This window comes from Colobus angolensis, unplaced genomic scaffold (genome assembly GCF_000951035.1).
Source record: "Colobus angolensis palliatus isolate OR3802 unplaced genomic scaffold, Cang.pa_1.0 Scaffold51, whole genome shotgun sequence".
Taxonomy (NCBI): Eukaryota; Metazoa; Chordata; class Mammalia; order Primates; family Cercopithecidae; genus Colobus; species Colobus angolensis.
Genome location: NW_012118599.1, coordinates 12,596,966 through 12,619,360, shown reverse-complemented (window position 1 = coordinate 12,619,360; position 22,395 = coordinate 12,596,966). Strand labels below are relative to the sequence as shown.

Below are 22,395 nucleotides of genomic sequence, written 5' to 3'. Positions count from 1 at the left end.
TTACTCTTTTTTTTTTCTTATTTTTTAAATTGATGATTTATCTCATTCATTTTGGAATTTTTTATTTTGAACACTATAATCCATCAATTCTTGGATAGACAGTTTGCATCTTTGAAGTAGGGACTGGATGTTACCAGGTCTGTGAGCCGAGCAGCAGGCAGGATGTGGTTGTAATAATTTTTGCTGTATGAGCACTGAAGCATGTAGAATGTGTGTTCACAGCTTGGAAGAAAACTCCAGAGACAATAGAGAAACACTTTTGCGTGGTGTCTGATACTTGTAATACCAGCACTTTGGGAGGCCGAGGCAGGCAGATCATGAGGTCAGGACTTCGAGACCAGCCTGGCTAAGAGACCAGCCTGGTCAAGATGGTGAAATCCCACCTCTACTAAAAATACAAAAATTGGTCTCAGCGCCACCGTGCCTGTAATCCCAGCACTTTGGGAGGCTGAGACGGGCGGATCACGTGAGGTCAGGAGTTTGAAACCAGCTTGGCCAACATGGTGAAACTCTGTCTCTACTAAAAATACAAAAATTAGCCAGGCATGATGGTGGGCACCTGTAATTCCAGTCACTCAGGAGGCTGAGGCAGGAGAATCGCTTGAACCCAGGAGGCACAGGTTGCAGTGAGCTGAGATCGCACTACTGCACTCCAGCCTGGGGGACAGAGTGAGACTCTGTCTCCAGTAAATAAATAAATAAATAAATAAATAAATAGGCAAGCAGGACGTGGTGGCATACACCTGTAATCCCAGCTACTCGGGAGGCTGAGGCAGGAGAATTGCTTGAACCCTGGAGGTGGAGATTGCAGTGAGCTGAGATAGCTCCATTGCACTCCAGACTGGGTGACTCGGCTCAAAAAAAAAAAAAAAAAAAGAAAAGAAAGAAATGCTGCATCACTCAACTCACATTTTAATTGAAATCTTAGGTCAGTACTAGGTGGAAAATGTGGACATTAGTGATTGAATTGAAAGTGATTTAGTAGTCAGACTTCTGAATGTGCGTAAGATTTAAGAATGCCTTAACCAGTCTATTTTGCTTATAATTTCCTTCTTTATATAGTGCATGAGTGATATGTGATTAAAATCTATAAGTAAATCTAAAAGAATGCCTCAATAAGTATAAAATAAAAATTCTAAGTGATGAAAGCATGTATCATAGTTTAACTGGCAGCCTTTGTTCTTTGTGATACATAAAATAACAATGCTATTACAATTGATGGTGCCTTATATTCAGTGAAATACAGCATGTGCATTTAAGGTTTCAGATTTCTAATTACTGCTTTAGTTGAATCCCACAAGTTTTGATATACAGTACTTAATGTTCATTGATCATTAAGCACCTCATGATTTCCATTACAATTTCTTCTTGTATGTGAATTATTTAGAAATGTGGTTTTGAGTTTCCAAGCTTATGGATACTTTTTGGCTGTCTTTTTATTATTGATTTCTAATTGTATTGCATTGTGGTCAGAGAGTATGGTCTATGTATTGTTGATACTTCTTTTGTGGCTTTGTATATGGGTGGTTCTTCCTCTGATTACTGGGGACCTGTCCTCTCATCTTCACAGCTCTGCTGCTTTCCTGCCACCTCCCCTGGGCTTGGCTCCATCCCAGTTACACCTTAAGCAACCAGTTGGCCCTCACTGTGCTGGGGGCTGCTCTAGGCTCTGGGACATATTCCAGAGCAGCACTTCCCACACTTGGCTGACCCTAAGAATCACCTGAGGTGCTTCTTAAATATCCGGGCTCCCAGACTGTAGGTCTGAGTTAGAGCCCTGGAGTCTGCATATTGAACAAGTAGCCCAAGGGGATTCTCATGACTGGGCTAATTCAGGAAGTTCTGTGCAGTTGGTAATCTGGAAGTGGAACGGGATAAAATATAGTGATGGAACCAGACTTAAAGAAGGAGATCACTGCCAAATGTGAGCCTAAATGAAGAGCAGGGGTGAGGATAGGGGCTTATTCAAAATGCAGGTTCCCAGGCCTCACTTGGAGAGATTCTAATTCAATAGGTCTGCGATGGAATTTGGGAATCTGTATTTTAAACAGGCTTGCTAGGTAATTCTGATGCAGATAGGCCTTGTACCATGTCCTGAGAAGTCCCAGAGTGAGAGGATTTTGAAGGGAGGAAATAGGTCAGCTGAACTTTAAGCTTTGTAAAGTCACAGGCGAAGTCCTCTTAGGAGTGAAAGCTTTGGTGATAGATTGGGACTTGATAAGAGTGGGAAAGATATTATTCACTTGTGATATGAAATTTGAGAGGAAATGGATAAAAAACTGTCTGAGTAGTCCTGCTGCTAGATGGTGGGAATTTGCATCGTTTATAGTATACGGTCATATCAACAGGTTCTGCATTAGCAGATTCAACCAACTGCCCATAGTAAATATTCAAAAAGGAAACAACAAGGCTGGGTGTCGTGGCTCACACCTGTAATCTCAACACTTTGGGAGGTTGAGGCGGGCAGATTGCTTGAGGCCAGGAGTTCGAGACCCTCCTGGCCAATATGGTGAAACCTTGTCTCTACTAAAAATACAAAAATTAGCCAGGCGTGGTGGCAGGTGCCTGTAATACCAGCTACTTGTGAGGCTGAGGCATGAGAATCACTTGAATCTGGAGGTGGAGGTTGCAGTGAGCTGAGATCGTACCACTGCACTCCAGCCTGGGTGAGGTGACAGAGTGAGACTCAGTCTCAAAAAAAAAAAAGAGAAGAAAAGAAAAGAAAACATCAGTATAGCAACAAAAATAATACATATAAATATATAACAACTATTTACATAGCATTTGCATTGTATTAGGTATTACAAGTAATCTGGAGATGATTTATAGTACAACATACAGGAGGATGTGCATATGTTATATTCAAATACTACACTGTTTCAGATAAAGGATTTGAGCATCTTTGCATTTCTGTATTGCGGGGGTCCTGGAACCAATCCCCTGTCAATACCAAAAGATGACTCTATATGTGTGAAGCATGATACTGTGTAGGTGGAATAGTAGTCAGTCTAAAAATGTCCTCAAGAATCAGAGAAGTTTGACTCTTATTTCTTACAATTTTCTCATTACTAGAGGTTACATTGCCATCTATTGAGCTTCAGTGCTCTATGAAATGATGCATAAAGTAATATGCATAATCTTTTCATCAGACTTTTTATTTTTGTGTCTGGATGAGGTACATAACTGTAGGAAATGATAACAGAACAAATTGACTTCCATGAAGTATTATTAGTATAGGCAGAGTGAAGATAATGGGTACTCGTCTCTGTCTGACACTCGCTGGTTTTCAGGACTCCCTTACTTGTAACTGTGGGTGGCTGGGGAGTTATAATTCTTTTTCATTTATTCACTCAAACATTTATTGAGCACCTGCTTTGTGCCAGGCACTGTTATGGATGCTACCGAGATGAATAAGAACTGTGAGGGGAAATTTCTGAGGGCGTTCTTTGGGTTGTGATCACCATTATATTCATCAGTTTTTCTATGAACAAATCCTTTGGAAAATTATATTGAGATGCTTAATACAATGTACAGTGCTATACAGCTCACTTCAGATCCTAGGTCTTCCACTTAGTTCACAGAATGTGAACTGTGGGTAGGGGCAAGCAGTCTAGTACAGGGGTTAGGATCTCAGGCTTTAGTGTCACAGAGCTGTAATCAAATATGAACCTAGATGTTTTCTTTTTTCTGAGACAGAGTCTCTGTTGCCCAGGCTGGAATGAAGTGATGTGATCTTGGCTGACTACAACCTCTGCTTCCTGGGTTCAAGCAATCCTCCCACCTCAGCTTCCCAAGTAGCTGGGATTACAAGAGTGTACCACCATGCCCAACTGGTTTTTGTATTTTTGTAGAGACGGGTTTCACCATTTTGACCAGGCTGGTCCCGAACTCTTGACCTCAAGTGATCCACCCACTTTGGCCTCCCAAAGTGCTGAGATTACAGGCAAGAGCCACTGCACCCGGCCTAGATGTTTACTTCTTATGTGACCATAGGCAAGTTTAACCTCCTCAGCCTCAGTTTTCTCAACCATAAAATGGGGATAATAAGGAATACCTATGCCTGTTGATTGTTATAGGGATTAAATGGGATAACATGTATAAGGTGTTGACATAATCCTCAGTGCAAGGTAAATGCTCAGTAAATGTTAGCTGTTTTACAAAATTTATTTATAATCTAGGAAACAAAATAGGGCAGAATGTATTTTCAATAATGTAATTAGATGGTGACATCTCTGTGTTGCAGGTGCTAACTGCAGTGATTTTCTGGAATCTAAGGGATGTTTTGCCAACACAACATCCTCTGGCAAAAGTGTCAGTTCCTCATATTCTGTGGAAACAGGCCCAAGTGTCAGTGAGCCTGCAGGCCTCCCCAGAGTGTCTGCTTACCTAGAGTAAGTAAGAGTCTGGTGTAGAGCTGTCACTGTTGGGGGAGATTCTGACCAAGAAGCCAACAGTCTGAGAGGTAGCACGGTATGCTTGGCAAGAGCATGGATTCTGGAGCTAGACTGTGTGGGTTCAAATCCCGGTTCTGTCACTTAGTATCTGTGTGAATCTGAGCAAATTACTTCACCTCCCTGGGCTTCAGTGTTCTTATCTGTAAAATGCTGATGATGGTTTATAGGATTGCTGTGAGGATTAGTTGAGTTAATACCTGGAAAGAGCTTAGAAGACTTCCTGGCACACAGCAAGTTCTGTGTAAGTGCTTGGTATTATGAAGTTCAAAAATAAGTGAAACTATGTATTTTTGGGATATGTACATACATACATGGGTGGTAAAACTTAAAGAAAAGCAAATAAATGATTATTGTAAGAGTTGCAATAGGATAGTGGTTATTTTTCCCAGAAAGGGACACACACAGATGGTTTCTGGGGAGTGGGGAAGAGAAGGACTGGCAATGTTTTGTTTCTTTTGTTTGGATAGAGACAGGAGTCTCGCTCTGCCACCCGGGCTGGAGTAGAGTGGTGTTATCTTGGCTTACTTTAACCTCAAACTCCTGGGCTCAAGCGATCTTTCCTTCTTGGCCTCTCAAAGTGCTAGGATTGCAGGTGTGAGTCACTGTGCCGGGCTAACGTTTTGTTTCTTGACCAGGATGTTGGCTTTGTATTTAGTTGTAAAACTGTCTTTATGCGTTATGTACTTTCCCTGTTTATATTTCTTTTCCAATAAAAAGTTTTGAAAATGCTTTTCTAATAATTTTTGTTACAATGAAAGTAATTTAAGCTTATTGTAGAAAATTTGAACAGATGAAGAAAGTACTAAAAATAAAAGTCACGGCCAGGCGCGGTGGCTCGCACCTGTAATCCCAGCACTTTGGGAGGCCAAGGTGGGTGGATCATGAGGTCAGGACATCGAGACCATCCTGGCTAACATGGTGAAACCCTGTCTCTACTAAAAATACAAAAAATTAGCCGGACGTGGTGGCGGGTACCTGTAGTCCCAGCTACTCGGGAAGCTGAGGCAGGAGAATGGTGTGAACCTGGGAGGTGGAGCTTGCAGTGAGCCGAGATCGTGCCACTGCACTCCAACCTGGGCGACAGAGCGAGACTCTATCTCAAAAAAAAAAAGAAAAAAAAGTCACATGGCCGGGCATGGTGGCTCACACCTGTAAACTATGCCCAGCTAATTTTTTATTATTTTTTTTTCTGTAGAGAAAGAAAAAGCTATTATAGTTTCATACAGAGTAGTTTCACTGTCCTCAAAAACCCTGTGTGTTCCGTCTATTCATCCCTTCCCACCCCTCCCACCCCCTGGCAACCACAGATATTTTTACTGTCTCCATAGTTTTTTCTTTTCCAGAATGACATATAGTTGGAATCGTATAGTATATACCCTTTTCAGATTGGTTTCTCTCAATAATATGCATTTAAGTTTCCTTCATGTCATTTCACCCCTTAATAGCTCATTTCTTCAATGCTGAATAATATTCCATTGTCTGGATGTACCATAGTTAATTTTTTCATTCACTTACTGAAGGACATCTTATAAAGGCAGCTTTTTCACTGAGCAATATGTGGAGAGAATTTTCTCATACCTGTGAGTGTTTTTCAAGAACATGGTTTTCAATGACTACAGTGCTGGAGTGTCAGATGAATAGACCACAATCTAACCAGTGACCTATAGTTTTAAAGAGTTGCTATTGTAAATAGTGCTGTAATATCCCTCTACATTTGGCTTTTGCTCATCTCCGGTTATATTATAAAAGTAAATTCCTAGAAGTGGATTTATTCAGTCAAAGTTAAGGGAAGTTGCTCAAGTGATTCTTTTTTTTTTTTTTTTTTTTTTTGAGACGGAGTCTCGCTCTGTTGCCCAGGCTGGAGTGCAGTGGCCGGATCTCAGCTCACTGCAAGCTCCGCCTCCTGGGTTTACACCATTCTCTTGCCTCAGCCTCCTGAGTAGCTGGGACTACAGGCACCCGCCACCTCGCCCGGCTAGTTTTTTGTATTTTTAGTAGAGACGGGGTTTCACCGTGTTAGCTAGGATGGTCTCGAACTCCTGACTTCGTGATCCACCCGTCTCGGCCTCCCAAAGTACTGGGATTACAGGCTTGAGCCACCGCGCCCGGCCAAGTGATTCTTTATATAATAAAATCTGCTCCAAGTGGACTTGCTGCCCCCAGCACTAGACATGGAAGAGACTGGCATAATCCTTAAGCTCTGCCTCTTTAGGTCCTCTACAACAGATGTATACCACTAGCAGCAGCAGTGGGTCCATGTATTGGGAGGGAAAGAAAGCCCAGACTGTGAAGTTCACATCCTGTGGGATGGGGAACTGGGTGATTGCTGCCAGTTCTGCATTCCTAATTCCCACCTAAATAAGTCCCCTTTATCGCTCATGATGCCTGGGTTATGGAGGACCTAACTCAGTCAAAGCGTGTGTAGCCAAATCTAAAGCTCCAGTCTAGACATAGCCTCAGGCTTTAGATTGATATATTGAACTGCTTTCTAGATATCTCCACCTGATATCCCACAGGCCTCCAAACTCAACATGCCTTGACTGAACTTCTCATCACCCATCCTCACAAACCAAATCCTTCTGTGTTCCTTGTCTCAGTTGGTAATCGCGGTATTCATACAGCCCCAAAGGTATAGATTGACAGGTTATACTTGTCTCCTCCTGCTCATCCAACTGGGGATCAAGCCCTGAAACACCGTATAAGTCCATCTCTTCTACTACATCTAGGTTACCATGGTCCCACTCAAGGCCCTGATCATCTCTCATCTGGACCACTGTAATACCTTCTAGATTAGTTATTTATTGGTGCACAGCAAGTCACCCTAACTTAGTGACTTAAAACAACAAACATTTGTTATCTCACATTTTCTACAGGTCAGGAATCTGAGTATAACCTAGGTGGGTACCTCTGGCTCAAGGTCTCTCTCACAAGATTGCAATAAAGGTGTTGGCCAGAGCTGTGGGCTCATCTGAAGGCTCAACTGTGGGGGGTGGGGATCCACTTCCAAGCTCACTCATATAGTTGGTGGCAGGATTCACTTCCTCACAGGCTGCTGGGGCTGATAGTTCAATTCTCCACTGGCTGTTGCCCACAGGCTTCCCTCAGTTCCTTGTCTCTACAGAGGGCAACTCACAACATAACAGCTGTCTCTCCTCACAAGCAAGCAGGAGTGCACACAAGACAAAGCCACAGTCTCTTTGTAACCTAACCTGGGAAGTTACATCCCATAACATTTGCTGTTTTCTCTTTGTTGAAAGTGAGTCAGTAGGTCTAGCCTATACTCAAAGGGAGAAGATTACAGGAGGGAATAAATGCCAAGAGGCAGGGATCATTGGCAGCCATATCAGAGGCTGCCTGCTACACTCTCCTAAATGGACTCCCTGACTTATGTTTTATATTCTCAAAGTTCATTCCTTTCACAGCTTCTAGAGTTTTCTAACCATATGTGACCATGTCATGTTCTTGCTTACCATTATTTAATGATATCCCATTAAAGCTTGATAAAAAAGAGTCCCCCCTCATATGAACCGCAAGTTCTCCAGATCTGTCTCCTTCTCTTCTCCAGTTTTATCTCCAATATTCCTGCCACAACCACAGCAAATGTCTTCATTTCCCTGATATTTCTTCCTTCTATGCCTTTGCTCACATTGCCTCCTTTGCTTGAAGTGGCTTTCTCCAATGCCTTGCTGTGTGCACATATTGTAGAAGCTGCTCGGCTTCCACTGACCTTCCAGTGGCGTCATCTATGCTATTCTCCTTTTTCTGGGGAATTGATTTTCACTCCTTCCTTACCAAGTTTTTTTTTATTTAGATGGAATTTCACTCTCCTGTTGTCCCAGCCAGAGTGCAATGGCACCATCTCAGCTCACTGGAACCTTGGCCTCCTGGGTTCAAGTGATTCCCCCTCCTCAACCTCCTGAATAGCTGGGATTACAGGTGCATGCCACCACACCTGGCTAATTTTGTATTTTCAGTAGAGACAGGGTTTCACTATGTTGGCCAGGCTGGTCTCAAACCCCTGACCTCAGGTGATCCACCCACCTTGGCCTCCCGAAGTGTTGGGATTACAGGTGTCAGCCACCGTGCCCAGCCCTTCCCTACCCAGTTTTTAAACATTTTAACACAAGGTCTTGTTACGTTTCCCCGGCTCGTCTCGAACTCCTGCCTACCCAGTTTTAATGAGTATTCTGAATAGGAGCTACCATCATCTTACTTGTCCACACTTCCTGATTGTGATTGATTTAAGGGAGAACGTGTGATCTAAGCTGAGCCAGTGAGTCCTTCCCTGAAATTTTTCACATTGGAGATAGGGGTAAAAATTGGTTGGAAGACATGAGAATTTGAATCTGGGCTGTCAGTGGCCTTTTTGCTCTTGTGAAGAAGCTCATCTGCAATTGGCAAAAATGAAGCCAAGGTGTCAGGATAAGCAGAAGAGAGTGACAGTTCTGAGACATTGAACACCAATTCCATTTGTCCTCAGCTGTACTCTCGTGATGGAAACTAACACACCTCCAAAATTGCTTATATTCTGAATCAGGGGTGGGGGCACTGAGTTATTGGTCCTACCTACATCACAGGATTATTAGCAGGGAGCAGACAAGACGAGCAATATGAAGTTGCTTTGATGCCATTTAAATATGAGTGATGCATTGTTATGAAAAAAGATCCTTTGACTTGATAACAGATCATTGTACCTGAAAACACTGTCCAAGGCCAGGTCTCAGACGCAAAGCCATTTAAACCAGAAGTGATTGCATTTTCTGCTGACACCTGTAAAAGTTTGTCATGGGCCTTTATGAACTGCTAGGAAGTTCAGCACTAAACATAATGCTCTATTATTGTAATCATTTCAGTCTAGGTTTGTTTTTGATTATTTATTCATCTTCTCTATATACTTATTGACTTTTTATTTGCATTTAATGGTTTTATTAAACATGCCTTTTTGGTAACAGATTTATTTAAACATAATTCACATACCATAAAAGTCACCCACTTAAAGTGTGTACACAACTTGATGGTTTTTAGTGTATTTATAAAATTGTGCAACTATCACCACAATTTTAGAACATTCTCATCACCACAAAAAGAAATCCATACCCTTTAGCAATCATTGCCCCACACCCCCATCTTTCTATCCCTCTAGTCTAAGACAACCATTAATTTACTTTTTGTCTCTGTAGATTTGCCTGTTTTGGACATGTAATATTAATGGAATTATCAATATGTGGTCTTTGGTGCCTGGCTTCTTTCACTTAGCATAATGCTTTCAAGGTGCATACATGTTGTAATATATATCATTCCTTTCTAAAAATTGTGGTAAAATATATATGGCATGATAGTTGCCATTTTATCCATTAAAAAAACGTTTTCTTTTAAAGAGATGAGATTTCATTCTGTAGCCCAGGCTGGAGTGCAGTGGCATAGTCACTGCTCACTGCAGCCTCCACTTCCTGGGCTCAAGTGATCCTCCCACCTCAGCCTCCCAAGTAGCTAGAACTACAGGTGTGCACCACCACATTGGCTAATTAAAATTTTTTTTTGTAGAGGTGAAGTCTCACTATTTTGCCCAGGCTGGCCTCAAACACCTGGGCTTAAGTGATCCTCCTACCTTGGCCTCCTGAAGTACTAAGATTATAGGCATGAGCCACTGAGCCTGCCTGATTTTATCCATTTTTAAGTGCACAATTCAATGGCATTAATTACACTCATGGTGTTGTGTAACCATCACCATTGTCTATTTTCAGACATTTTCATCACTCCAAACAGAAACTCTATGACCATATAGCAATAACTTGCCATTCTCCCCTCTCCCCAGCCCCTGGTAACCTGTAATCTACTTCCTATGAAATTACCTATTCTAGATATTTCATATAAGTGGAATCATATAATATTTGTCCTTTTGTGCCTGGCTTATTTTACTTAGCATAACATTTTCAAGGCTCACTATGTTTTAGCATGCATCACTACTTCATTCCTTTATTTTTTTCTTATTTTTTTGAGACAGGATCTCACTTTGTTTCTCAGGCTGGAGTGCAGTGGCGAGATCTCTGCAACCTCCACTTTCTGGGTTTAAGCAATTCTCCTGCCTCAGTCCCCTGAGTAGCTGGGATTATAGGCATGCACTACCATGCCTGGCTAATTTTTGTATTTTTAGTAGTGAGGGGGTTTCTCCATGTTGCCCAGGCTGGTCTCGAACTCCTGAGCTCAAGTGATCCACTTGCCTGAGCGTTCCTAAGTGTTAGGATTACAGGCAGAAGCCACCATGCCCAGCCACTTCATTCATTTTTAAGGCTGAATAACATTCCATTGTATATATTATGTACCACATTTTGCTTATCCATTTTTCTCTTTATGAACACTTGGCTTGTTTCCACTTTTTGGCTATTATAAATAATGTGGCAAAGAACATTCACGTGCAAGTATCTGTTTGAATCTCTGTTTTCAGTTCTTTTAGGTATATACCTAGAAAGAGAATTGCTGAGTCTTGCGGTAATTCTATGTTCAACTTTTTGAGGAATCACCAAATTATTTTTAAACACTTTAAAAAAATCAGTAGAGATGGGATCTCACTATGTTGTCCAGTCTTGTCTCAAACTCCTGGCCTCAAGTGATCCACCTGCTTCAGCCTCCCAAGGTTTTGGGATTACAGGCGTGAGCCACTGAATGCCCATCTTTTCAATAAGTTTCAGTCCCCTTAAATTGTGAATACATAAATAATATGCTCAAGGACTTTTTACAGAGTAGTCCCAGTTCTCATAAGCGAGGGCAATTTTAGGGTAAATTATGTGAGATCAGGCTCTAACTACCAGTTTAAGCACGTGAAAGAATCCTTCTGCTTTCTTTCCAGCACCACTGCTGACTTGGATCAGAAACCCTCCTCCTCACATTCTGGTCACTCCTCGGAAATGTCATTGCCTCAAGTCCAAAAGGATAAGTATCCTGAGGAATTCAGCCTGCTTAAGTTGCAGACAAGTAAGTCACAAACCCTCCTCTACATGACTCTGTGCCCCAGGTCTTTTCAGAAGTCTACCATACTGTTGACCACCATCACTGAAGGCCCACAACTGTCAAGCATTTGACATACTTTATCTCAAAATTCACAACAACTCTGCCAGGAAGCTATTATATGTTTTTCAAAAATACAATGCCTTTATATAAAACCCATTAAAATACTGCAGAAAGACATTAAAATAATATAGAAGTATATAGAGTATAAAAACCCTTCCCCAATGTTTTCCAACAATATCCCTATTCTGCCTCATAGCTGTGAAGAGTTAATATATATTTTTCCTGTATTTTGAAATGTATATGTGTGTGTGTATATATACACACGTGTGCATATATAGATGTAAAATAAATGGGTTAGTATACAAATGGTATAAATAGATCATGGACCTCTTTCTGTGCCAATACATACAGATCTATGTGGCTAATATAGACATACCCATTTTACAGAGGAGGAAACTGAGGCTTTGAGACATTCAGTCATCCATAAAGCCACATGGCCAGGAAGTAGAGCGATGGCATCAGAACCCAAACTGGCTTGCCTCAAATCCTGTGCTCTTCTTGGCTATCCCAGAGCCCACATTTCTCAAGCATCCCTAGAACTGCTAGGGTATCTTTTATTGTTTAAAGTCACTGTTAGCAATCTTACAGGAAAAGTATCAGATGATGAAACAAAGGCACTGCGAGGTCCAGAAACTAGCCTGAGGTCTCACGGAAGCTTTTCTCATGTGAAATTATTACGGGTACATTTCCCAGTGTCACTGTCGCGCATGTGCGTGCTATTGTTACAGCCAATACCATGTTTCATCCACTTGAGGTGCCATGCGGGTGGCACTGGCCTAACCATTTGCTGGTTGATGGCATTCTGTTTTTCCTACACAGTTATCAGAGGGAAGATTGTATCATAGGTACTTGGAAGACTGTATCTGAGCTTCCCAACCAATACTTAACTGCCGAACATAAAGTTGGCTTTATTTTTGAAGGAGAGGATGAAGAGGGCAAACAAGCAAACAAAAACAAAGAAGGCCTCTTAGGTAGCTCTCCCCCCTCTTCCCTTCCTTTTGTGTCTAGTCCCACAGAGTTTCACGCTGTCTCTGATGTAGAACCAAGGGATTATACACATTAATTACAGTTGTATAGCCAGATAGTGCCTGGGGAGTTTTCACCGCTTTTTTTCATCCAGTTGCATTATGAGGCTGGGAGCAGCACTAATGGAAGGCTTTCTGGTGTCTTGCAGAAGATGGGCATCGTCCTGAGTGGACGTTTTACCCGAGGTTTAGCAGCAACATCCACACTTACCATGTCGGAAAGCAGTGCTTCTTTAATGGAGTCTTCCTCGGCAACAAGAGGTCTCTATCAGAGAGGACGGTGGACAAGTGCTTTGGGAGAAAGAAATACGGTGATGTTTCTTTCTGGGTCTTGACTGTGCAGTCCCCGAAAAACTCTCAAGTTTAGTGATTCTATAGCCCTGCGTTCTGCAGCTGGGGGCAGCCCTGTAGAGTCACCGTGTTCCCCTAGTGCAGCCAGGAAGACAAAAAAGTGAAGGGGACAGTTGGCAGGCTGCACGTTTTGGCAAAGAACTCACAACAGATGCTGATCCACATTTTCTTTTTTCTCTGAATTTCATAAAATGCAAATGTGACATTTAAGTCATCAGATAAGTTCTCTCAGATCCTTATTAATAGAAACCTCCATTGAAGTCTGAAGAAAAGAATTTATGTTCCAATTAGATGCTCCCTGGCATACACATTTAAATTGTACTTTATATTCTCCACAAGGAAAACATCCCATAACCTTCAGGCTGAAGTGCATGTTTTTATTTTATTGCTAATTTAATTAAAAGCTATTGAAATGAATATATATCTACCTGTGTATCTATATCTCCTTGGTTTGTAGCTCAGTGAGTTCTTTGCCCCAACCTACTCATAATAGACTTACTGAAAGACCCTCAAAAGTTGCTGAGTACCAACGGACCATTTATGACACATTTTTCTATATAAATCCTTGTGTAGGAGGCAACCGTTGCTCCAGAAATAAATAGGATTGCTGTAGCAGGAATACAAAGAGAAAGAAGTAGACTGTTCTCAGTTTTGAGTTTTAAAATAGACTTTTAAACTCACAGCAGAGACAAATAGTTTTGAGAATTGAGGCTTTTATTTATTTGGGTAGAAAAATATATGGAAAGCCATACTAAATGAGCTGGGAGAGTGGTCATTGATATGGGAATCTGTGAGGAGTCCTGCACCTTGCACTTTTTTTTTTTTTTTTTGAGACAAGGTCTTGTTCTGTGGCCCAGGCTGGAGTGCAGTGCCACCATCTTGGCTCACTGCGGCTCTGAACGCCAGCTCCCTAGCCCCAGGCTCAAGCAATCTTCCAACCTCAGCCTCCAAGTTGCTGGGACTACAGGCATGTGCCACCATGCCTGGCTGATTTTTCTATTTTTAGTAGAGACAGGGTTTCTCCATGCTGCCCAGGCCAGTCTCAAACTCCTGGGCTCAAGCGATCAGCCAGCCTTGGCCTCTCAAAGTGCTGGTATTACAGGTGTGAGTCACTGCAGCCAGCCTACCCTGCACTCTTGAGCTGCAAGTACCTATCAAAAGTAAATGGGATTATCATAATGACCCAAATCTTAATCTTCACTTATCACTACCCTCCTGGCTCAAAAGTAAGCCACCTTATCCTGACCTACCTACCTTCCTTCCTTCCTTTTTCCTTTCCTCCCTCCCTCTCTCCATCCCTTCATTTCTTCTTTCCCTTCTTCCTTTAGGGTTTTATAAATACTGAGTAAATGCAATGATATATTTATGAAACATTTGTTGACTATATAGAATGAAATATAAGATATACTTATATTATACTTGTGTTCTTTTACTCCATTTAAGACATAAAATATTAACTTTATATGTGAAACCTCCAATATCCTCTTCCCTGAATATTCCATCTTTCTTCCCCCAACTCCAGTGGTAATCCATATTTTTTTAAAGGAAAACTTATCAGGTAAATTTTCAAACAATAGCATAATGAAACCTGATGTACTCATCCATTTAGCTTCAATAATGATCAATACCTGGCTAACTTGTTTCGTCATTACCCCTCCTCCCAGGGATTATTTTAAAGCAAATTTCAGGCATCATATTATTTCATCTCTAAATATATCATATGTGTCTCTGAAAAATAAGGATTATTTTATTAACATAACCACAATTCCATGTCCTAATATCATATTTTAAAAAATCAACAGTAATTCCTTAATATATTCAGTGTCCAAATATCCTATTATTTCATAAATGCCATAATTTAAAAATATTTAGTTTGTTTGGATCAGGATCCAAGTAAGGCCCACAGATTGAAATTGGTTGGTACGTCTCTTAATTTTCTTTCAATATATAGGTCCTCCCTCCTTTTTTCTTGCAATATGTTTGGTGAAGAAACTAGGCCTTGTCCTGTAGTATTGACCACGATCAGGACTTTGCTGATTACATCACTTGGTATCATTTAACAGGTTCCTCTTTCCTGTGTACTTCCTGTGAAGTGGTAGTTGGATCTACAGGCTTGATTCATTTTAGATGATTACTTCTTAGGTGATGTATAGTGACTTCTTTAAACATCAAATGCAATGGTCTTTTTCCATTTCTTCTCTTCCTTGATCTCACTGCAGCACTCGATACTGTCAAGCTTGACAATGGACACTTCTTCCTTTGTGAAATTCTCTCCCCACTCTTTCTTTCTCTTCCTTCCTTCCTTCCTTCCTTCCTTCCTTCCTTCCTTCCTTCCTTCCTTCCTTCCTTCCTTCCTTCCTTCCTTCCTTCCTTCCTTCCTTCCTTCCTTCCTTCCTTCCTTCCTTCCCTCCTTCCCTCCTTTCTTTCTTTCTCTTTCTTTTCTTGCTTTCTTTCTTGCTTTCTCTCTTTCTTTCTTTCTCTTTTTTGACACAGAGTCTCACTGTGTCACCCAGGCTAGAGTGCAGTAGCGTGACCTTGGCTCACTGCAACCTCCGCCCCCTGGGTTCAAGCAATTCTCATGTCTCAGCCTCCTGGAGTAGCTGCGATTACAGGCATGTGCAACTACAGCCAGCTAATTTTTGTATTTCAGTAGAGACGGGGTTTCACCATGTTGGCCAGGCTGGTCTCAAACTCCTGACCTCAAACACCTGCCTTGGCCTCCCAAAGTGCTGGGATTACAGGTATGAGCCACCACTCCCAGCTGCCACTCATTATTTCTTGGATGAGATGAAGAGGCAGGCTTAGGGACTGCCAACCAGCTGCCATTTTAAACTGGAATGCAACGCATTATTGGATAAAAAAAATCAATCAAAATATCTTTAAATAATGGTTGAATGTGATCCATCAACCATAACCAGGATATTGGTGGAGTTCCCTAAAGGCCTAGTTGTTGCCACAGAACAAAATGCCATCTATGATTGTAGGTGGTAGGGAAATGGGTCTGAAAATATAATTTTCTATTGTGTAGCTCTTCCTACAGTACCGCATATTGTATTAGAATAGGATAGATTCTGCCACAGTAACAATCCCTGAAATTTCAGCAGCTTAAGCACTAAAGTTTGCTCCTTTCTCTTATAAAGTCCACTGTGGATCCAGCAGCTCTCCAGGGCAGTTCCTTTCCAAGAATCCGGTCTGCTTTTATCTGTGACCTTTCCGTCTCAACCTGTGGCTTCTAAGATTGCCATAGAAGGGGAAAGAGAAAATGCTGGAAGGTTTTTCACTTCAGCTCCTTAAATGCTTCTTTTTAAAGGTGGTACATATCATCTCTGCTCACAGTCTATCAGTCAGAACATGGCTCTACCTAAGTGCATTGGGGCACTGAAATGTGGGGCAGACTAAGTTATTTGGTGAACAGTTCACTCCCTCATATGGTTATTTGTCTCTAAATGTATGTGTCCCATTTTCTACCTCCTGAATGTCTTTATATCCAGGAAATTGGATGGTCTGTATAAAAACAAACAAGCATTAGAACTGATCGTGCAGTGTTATGGGTCCATCAGCTATTGATGCATGGTGGCCAGCACTTTGGGCTGACACCTGTTTTGGTGAGCTATCCAGAAATTATACCAAGGCCCCATATGGTACCTAATGGCTTAAACAAACGTGTTATCTTAGAAGTGTTGCTTGGGAGATTTTTCCCCTAAAAGTAACACCTTATGCGGATACCACACCATTGGCTCTTTTTCTTCCTCCTGATGTTATCTTGTGATATCTTTTACAATAGTCTATTTTTTTTTTTTTTTTTTGAGACAGAGTTTCACTCTTGTTGTCCAGGCTGGAGTGCAATGGTGCGATCTCAGCTCACTGCAACCTCCGCCTCCCAGGTTCAAGCGATTCTCCTGCCTCAGCCTCCTGAGTGGCTGCGATTACAGGCATGCGCCACCACGCCCAGTTAATTTTGTATTTTTAGTGGAGATGGGGTTTCACCATGTTGATCAGGCTGGTCTCAAACTCCTGACATCAAGTGATCCACTCGCCTCGGCCCACCCAAAGTGCTGGGATTACAAGCGTGAGCCACTGCACCTGGCCACCATAGTCTATTTCTAGGTGTTCTCCTTAGACCACCTATATCATATTCAACTTGTGAGTTTATTAAAAATGCTGGTTCTGGGAGCTACTAGAGATCTTCTGAAACAGAATTTCTTGGGTTAAAGGTTGCATTTTAAACAAGTTTCCTAGGTGATTTTCAGGTGTGCTAAAATTTTGGAACCACTCTTCTATAGTATATGGCATTTACTGCCTTGTAGTGTTACGTTTGTCTTTACAAATGTCTCCCCATCTAGATAAGATTCCCTGGGGAGAAGTTTATACCTTAGCTATATAGCAATCATATCTTCCAGATTAAAAAATAATTGGGATGAGGGGGTATTAGTCCAGTTCTGATTTCAAATAATAATAATTTCTACTATTTCTTGAGTGCTTGTTATGTGCTCATATCATTATTATTTAGTATTCATGATAACTCTGCAAAGTAGCCATTTGAAATAAACAGTTTATACATGAGGTTACAAAGGTTTAGGAAGGTTAAATAAATAGCTCAAGGGCACAGAACCAGAAATTGCAGGAGTGAGTATGAACTCAGGTGCGACTGACTCCAAAGTCCAAATCCTTCCCACCACCTCTTGTTAACACCCGACTCTTACTTGTCAGTGCCCTGGTTTGGCATTCAAAAGGTTTTGGATTTACTGTGTAATTAATTAATTAATTAATTAATTAAAATTTTGAGACAGAGTCTCATTCTGTTTCCCAGGCTGGAGGCGTGTGGCATGATCTTGGCTTACTGCAACCTCCATTTCCCAGGTTTAAGCGATTCTCCTGCCTCAGCCTCCCGAGTAACTGGGATTACAGGCGTGTGCCACCACACCTAGCTAATTTTTGTATTTTTAGTAGAGACAGGGTTTCACTGTGTTGGTCAGGCTGGTCTAGAACTCCTGGCCTCAAGGGGATTCAGTGTATATTTTAAACCTCCACTCTCTCTGCTTTGAATCCTCAGCATCTCATACTCAGCAGGCACTCGATGCATGGGTGTAGCTGCATGGGTGTATTTCACTACACAGAAGAGCTAATCAAAAGTGTAATACAGTCAGTTATTGAAAAGGTTTTTGAAAGAGAAAGATAAAAAATTAAATACTACGCTAACCCAAGAACTCCCACCTGTCACGCTGATGGCTTTTCCGAGTTAGCTAGAAGAATCTGGGTGCGTGGCAAAGATGGAGGTCATGCTTCCAGCCTCGTGTCCCTGCTTCCGAGCCCAAGGGTGGTGAGTCTCGTAGTCCAGGCTTGTTCTCTTATGAGATGCATCTGGTGTCAAGTGTGTGGGTTGATTTATTTATTTTATTTTTAATTTTAAGTTTTTAATAGGCCATTTTAAGGACTTTAAGTATGTGGGTTTAAATGATCACCCTGCATTAGGCAGATGCCTTCCACTCCCGTAATTAGTTTCTTGTTCCTGGGGCTTTAGCAGGGGCTGAGCTGGGTGTACAAGCTTCTGCCGAGTAATCTTGCTCTTCTCCGGGAAGCCACCTCCCACTGCTGCATGGCCCCAGTCCTTGAGGCAGAAGGAGCAAGACATCCTTAGTTGGTTTCCTTCCCAGACCCAGTCAGAGAGGCAGAGCCCCAGGGACATTTGTTTCTTGGGCTTCCTAAGACTCAGGGATTCAAAGTGCACTAATACTCAGGAATCAAGAGATTTTTAGGTCAGAGATTTTTGGATCATTGCAAAGAGACCTCTGATTCACCTTATATTTTAAACCAAAGCACTCCATCTGAGTCTAACAATTCTTTTCCAGGGTGAGGTAGTTATAACAACACTTTTTGGAAAATGTCCCAAACATAGGCTCATCTTCTTAAGGCAAGATAATCACAAACAGAACTTTGAGAAACTTCTATGTAATTTATAATAAATCACTAAAATATCCTATTTCGATTGTCATGCCAATACTTACAGCAAATCTGTGGATCATCTTCAGCCCTTGTATGATTTTGTTTTCAAACCTTCTCCACAGATATTGATCCCAGGAATGGAATCCCAAAGTTAACGCCAGGGGATAATCCATATATGTACCCAGAACAGAGTAAAGGCTTCCACAAGGCAGGATCAACGCTCCCACCAGTGAATTTTTCAACGTAAGTGTATGTTAATACTAGCATTATATAGTTAACTTTAAAGGAATTGTGTCTCTCTACTACACAGAAATTATATTTTAAAAGGGATAGATGTCAACAAGATGTGATTGGATGAAAATTCCTTGAAAAGCTCATCTTTAGTTAATTAGTGTCTGCACACATGCATGTGTATAATTAAAATCGTACACAGGACTTGGACTACAAAAAAGTGGTTGTTAATTTTGTTCCTATCTCTATTATCACGGATTTGAAAGCTTTTAAATTTTCATACTGAATCAGATTGTTGGCCATAGTGACTACTATGTGGGTGGACTTAAACTTGGAAATAAACTTAGACCAAAGTGATGGAGAAAAATGGGAGGATCATTACATTAAAAGAAAAATAGTTGGTGTATTACGTTTTTTATTTTTTGAGAAGGAGTCTCGCTCTGTCACCCTGGCTGGAGTGCAGTGGTGTGATCTCGGCTCACTGCAAGCTCCACCTCCCGGGTTCATGCCGTTCTCCTGCCTCAGTCTCCCAAGTAGCTGGGACTACAGGTGCCCGCCACCATGCCCGGGTAATTTTTTGTATTTTTAGTAGAGACGGGGTTTCACCATGTTAGCCAGGATGGTCTCGATCTCCTGACCTTGTGACATACCTGCCTTGGCCTCCCAAAGTGCTGGGTAGTTGGTGTATTACATTTAAAACATTGTTTTAAAAAATTAACCATGTGAAATATAATGATGCTGACTAAAAATGATCACAGCTAAAATCTGTGGGCCGGGGGCGGTGGCTCACGCCTATAACCCCAGCCCTTTGAGATGCCAAGGCGGGCGGATCACCTGAGGTCAGGAGTTCCAGACCAGCCTGGCCAACATGGTAAAACCCTGTGTCTACTAAAAATACAAAAATTAGCTGGGCATGGTGGCAGATGCCTGTAATCTCAGCTACTCAGGAGGCTGAGGCAGGAGAATTATTTGAACCTGGGAGATGGAGGTTGCAGTGAGCTGAGATTGCAGCACCACACTCTAGCCTGGGCGACAGAACGAGTGAGACTCCATCTCAAAATAAACAAAATAAAATAAAATAAAATCTGTGGGCCAGGCACAGTGGCTCATGCCTGTAATCCTAGCACTTAGAGAGGCTGAGGCTGGAGGGTTGCTTTAGCCCAGGCGTTCCAGACCTACTTGGGCAACATGAAAAAACCCCTTCTCTACAAAAATACAAAAAATTAGCTGGGCATGGTGGTGCATGCCTATAATCCCAGCTATTTGGGAGGCTGAGGTGGGAGGATCACCTGAGCCTGAAAGGTTGAGGCTGCAGTGAGCTGAGATTGTGCCACTGCACTCTAGCCTTGGGGACAGAGTGAGACCCTGTCTCAAAACATAAATAAAATAAAATAAAATTTGCGGTTCTTACAGTTTTGAAGTCCATACTTGAAAATTAAAATCGGAAAACAGGACATTCTATTGAATGCAATGATGTATTGATCTCTTTGCTGTAGATGGCATACCAGTTTTACGATTGCCTTTTCTGTTTTTCAGAGTACCTTATGAAAAGAAATTTGATACATTTATTCCACTTGAGCCTCTTCCACAAATTCCCAAGTGAGTTCTCTTACCATGTTTTGTGCTATCCCATCTTCATGAAATATCAATTATTTTATTATTTCCTCCTGCAGAGGAGCAGGTAGATAACCAGAACACAGGGCCCTTTTGAATCCCAGCAGGAGGGTGGGGCAGTTTGTAAGGAAGGCGTTTGGATAGACACTCTGTAGAGTCTGCAATTGGGATGGTCACATATTCAACAGACGTAACTGACAAACTACCAGATGCCACGTGTTGTGCTAGCCATGCACAATAAGAGAGTTCACATGGAACAAAAAGACAGGGTTCCTGATTCCTAGAACATGAGTATTTTGGGGAAAAAAAGACACATACTTAAATGATTGCAACTGGGGAGAATGGTTAGAGTTTCAAGAGGCAGAAATAAAGCTAACAGAGCACTTCTGTGTTTGAGGGAAATATCATTCCTTTCATTTCATACTTTTGCTTCACTCCATTCTGAACCTCATGTATTTACCTAAGCTGGTTTCTGACCGATAAAGATATATTTTCTTTTCTTTCTTTCTTTTTTTAACTTTCTAATACAAAGCAGTCTCATATGAGTGGGCATGTGTCTCAGGGTCTGACCCACTCTGGAATTCAGTGGGAATAAAAGCTTTTTATTCCAAACTTGAGATTTTTAATGTCTTTATTATATTGCATTGTTACTTATGGCACACGATTAGGACTTCTCATGTCTGTACTTTACATTTTTAATAAACACTATCCTAGAATATTCCAAATAATAGCAATTGCCTAAATTTCATCATCATCCTACTCAACTATTTTAGCTTTTGTACATTACCGTTCATATGCAAATATGTTTTTACATGTATAAACCCCAGAATACCAATTAGTCGTGTTTTCCTAAAAAGAAAGGTAAATTTTTTTTTTTTTTTAAAGAAGTACAAAGCGACTGGGTGCAGTGGCTTACACCTGTAATCCCAGCACTTTGGGAGGCAAAGGCAGGGGGACTGCTTGAAGCCAAGAGATTGAGACCGGCATGGGCAACATAGTGAGACCCTATCTCTACAAAAAAATTTTTTTAAAAAAATTAGCCAGGCATAGTGGTATGCAACTGTAGTCCTAGGTACTTGGGAGGCTGAGGCAGGAGGGTTTCTTGAGTCTATGAGTTCGAGGCTACAGTGAGCTATGGTTGTACTATGCACTCCAGCCTAGGTGACAGAGCAAAACGCTGCCTCAAATTTAAAAAAAAAAAAAAGAGAGAGAATTCGATCAGCATATTCCTCTGTGCTATGGTCAATAAGACAATTGGGAGACGTGGACCCTTTCCTCAGGGACAGTCACCCTAATGAAAAAGTCTACTAACCAGTTAGTCATGGCAGAAGCGACAAAGGCTTCTGTTGCTGGATTTAGCATTTATTGTTTCCGAGTTCTCTGTTTTGTTCTGTAGTGTCTAATTTGCTGTTAGTCCCATCCAGTGATTATGTATTTTGATCTTTAGAAATTCTATTTGATTCCTTTTTATATCTGTTGTTCTTTCCTATTTTCATGTTTTCCTTAAATACTTGGACATAGTAATAACTGTTCAAAGATTTTTGTTTGCCGACCGGGCGTGGTGGCTCACGCCTGTAATCCCAGCACTTTGGGAGGCTGAGGCAGGTGTGTCACAAGGTCAGGAGATCGAGACCATCCTGGCTAACACGGTGAAACCCCGTCTCTACTAAAAATACAAAAAATTAGCTGGGCGTGGTGGTGGGCACCTG

The 22,395-nt window shown here is 41.5% G+C and overlaps 1 protein-coding gene across 2 annotated transcripts in view; it reads left to right on the top strand.

Annotated features, from left to right (window-relative positions):
- SPATS1 (spermatogenesis associated, serine-rich 1) overlaps window positions 1-22,395 on the top strand; it is a 34,081-nt gene that overhangs the window by 5,716 nt on the left and 5,970 nt on the right. The window contains exons 3-7 of one of the 2 annotated variants that reach the window (XM_011960305.1): window positions 4,244-4,391; window positions 11,302-11,426; window positions 12,697-12,858; window positions 18,964-19,084; window positions 20,609-20,671. In XM_011960305.1, the coding sequence (XP_011815695.1) occupies window positions 4,244-4,391; window positions 11,302-11,426; window positions 12,697-12,858; window positions 18,964-19,084; window positions 20,609-20,671 (619 nt within the window). The remainder of the gene's footprint in view (window positions 1-4,243; window positions 4,392-11,301; window positions 11,427-12,696; window positions 12,859-18,963; window positions 19,085-20,608; window positions 20,672-22,395) is intronic. The other variant, XM_011960306.1, reaches the window with a different exon arrangement.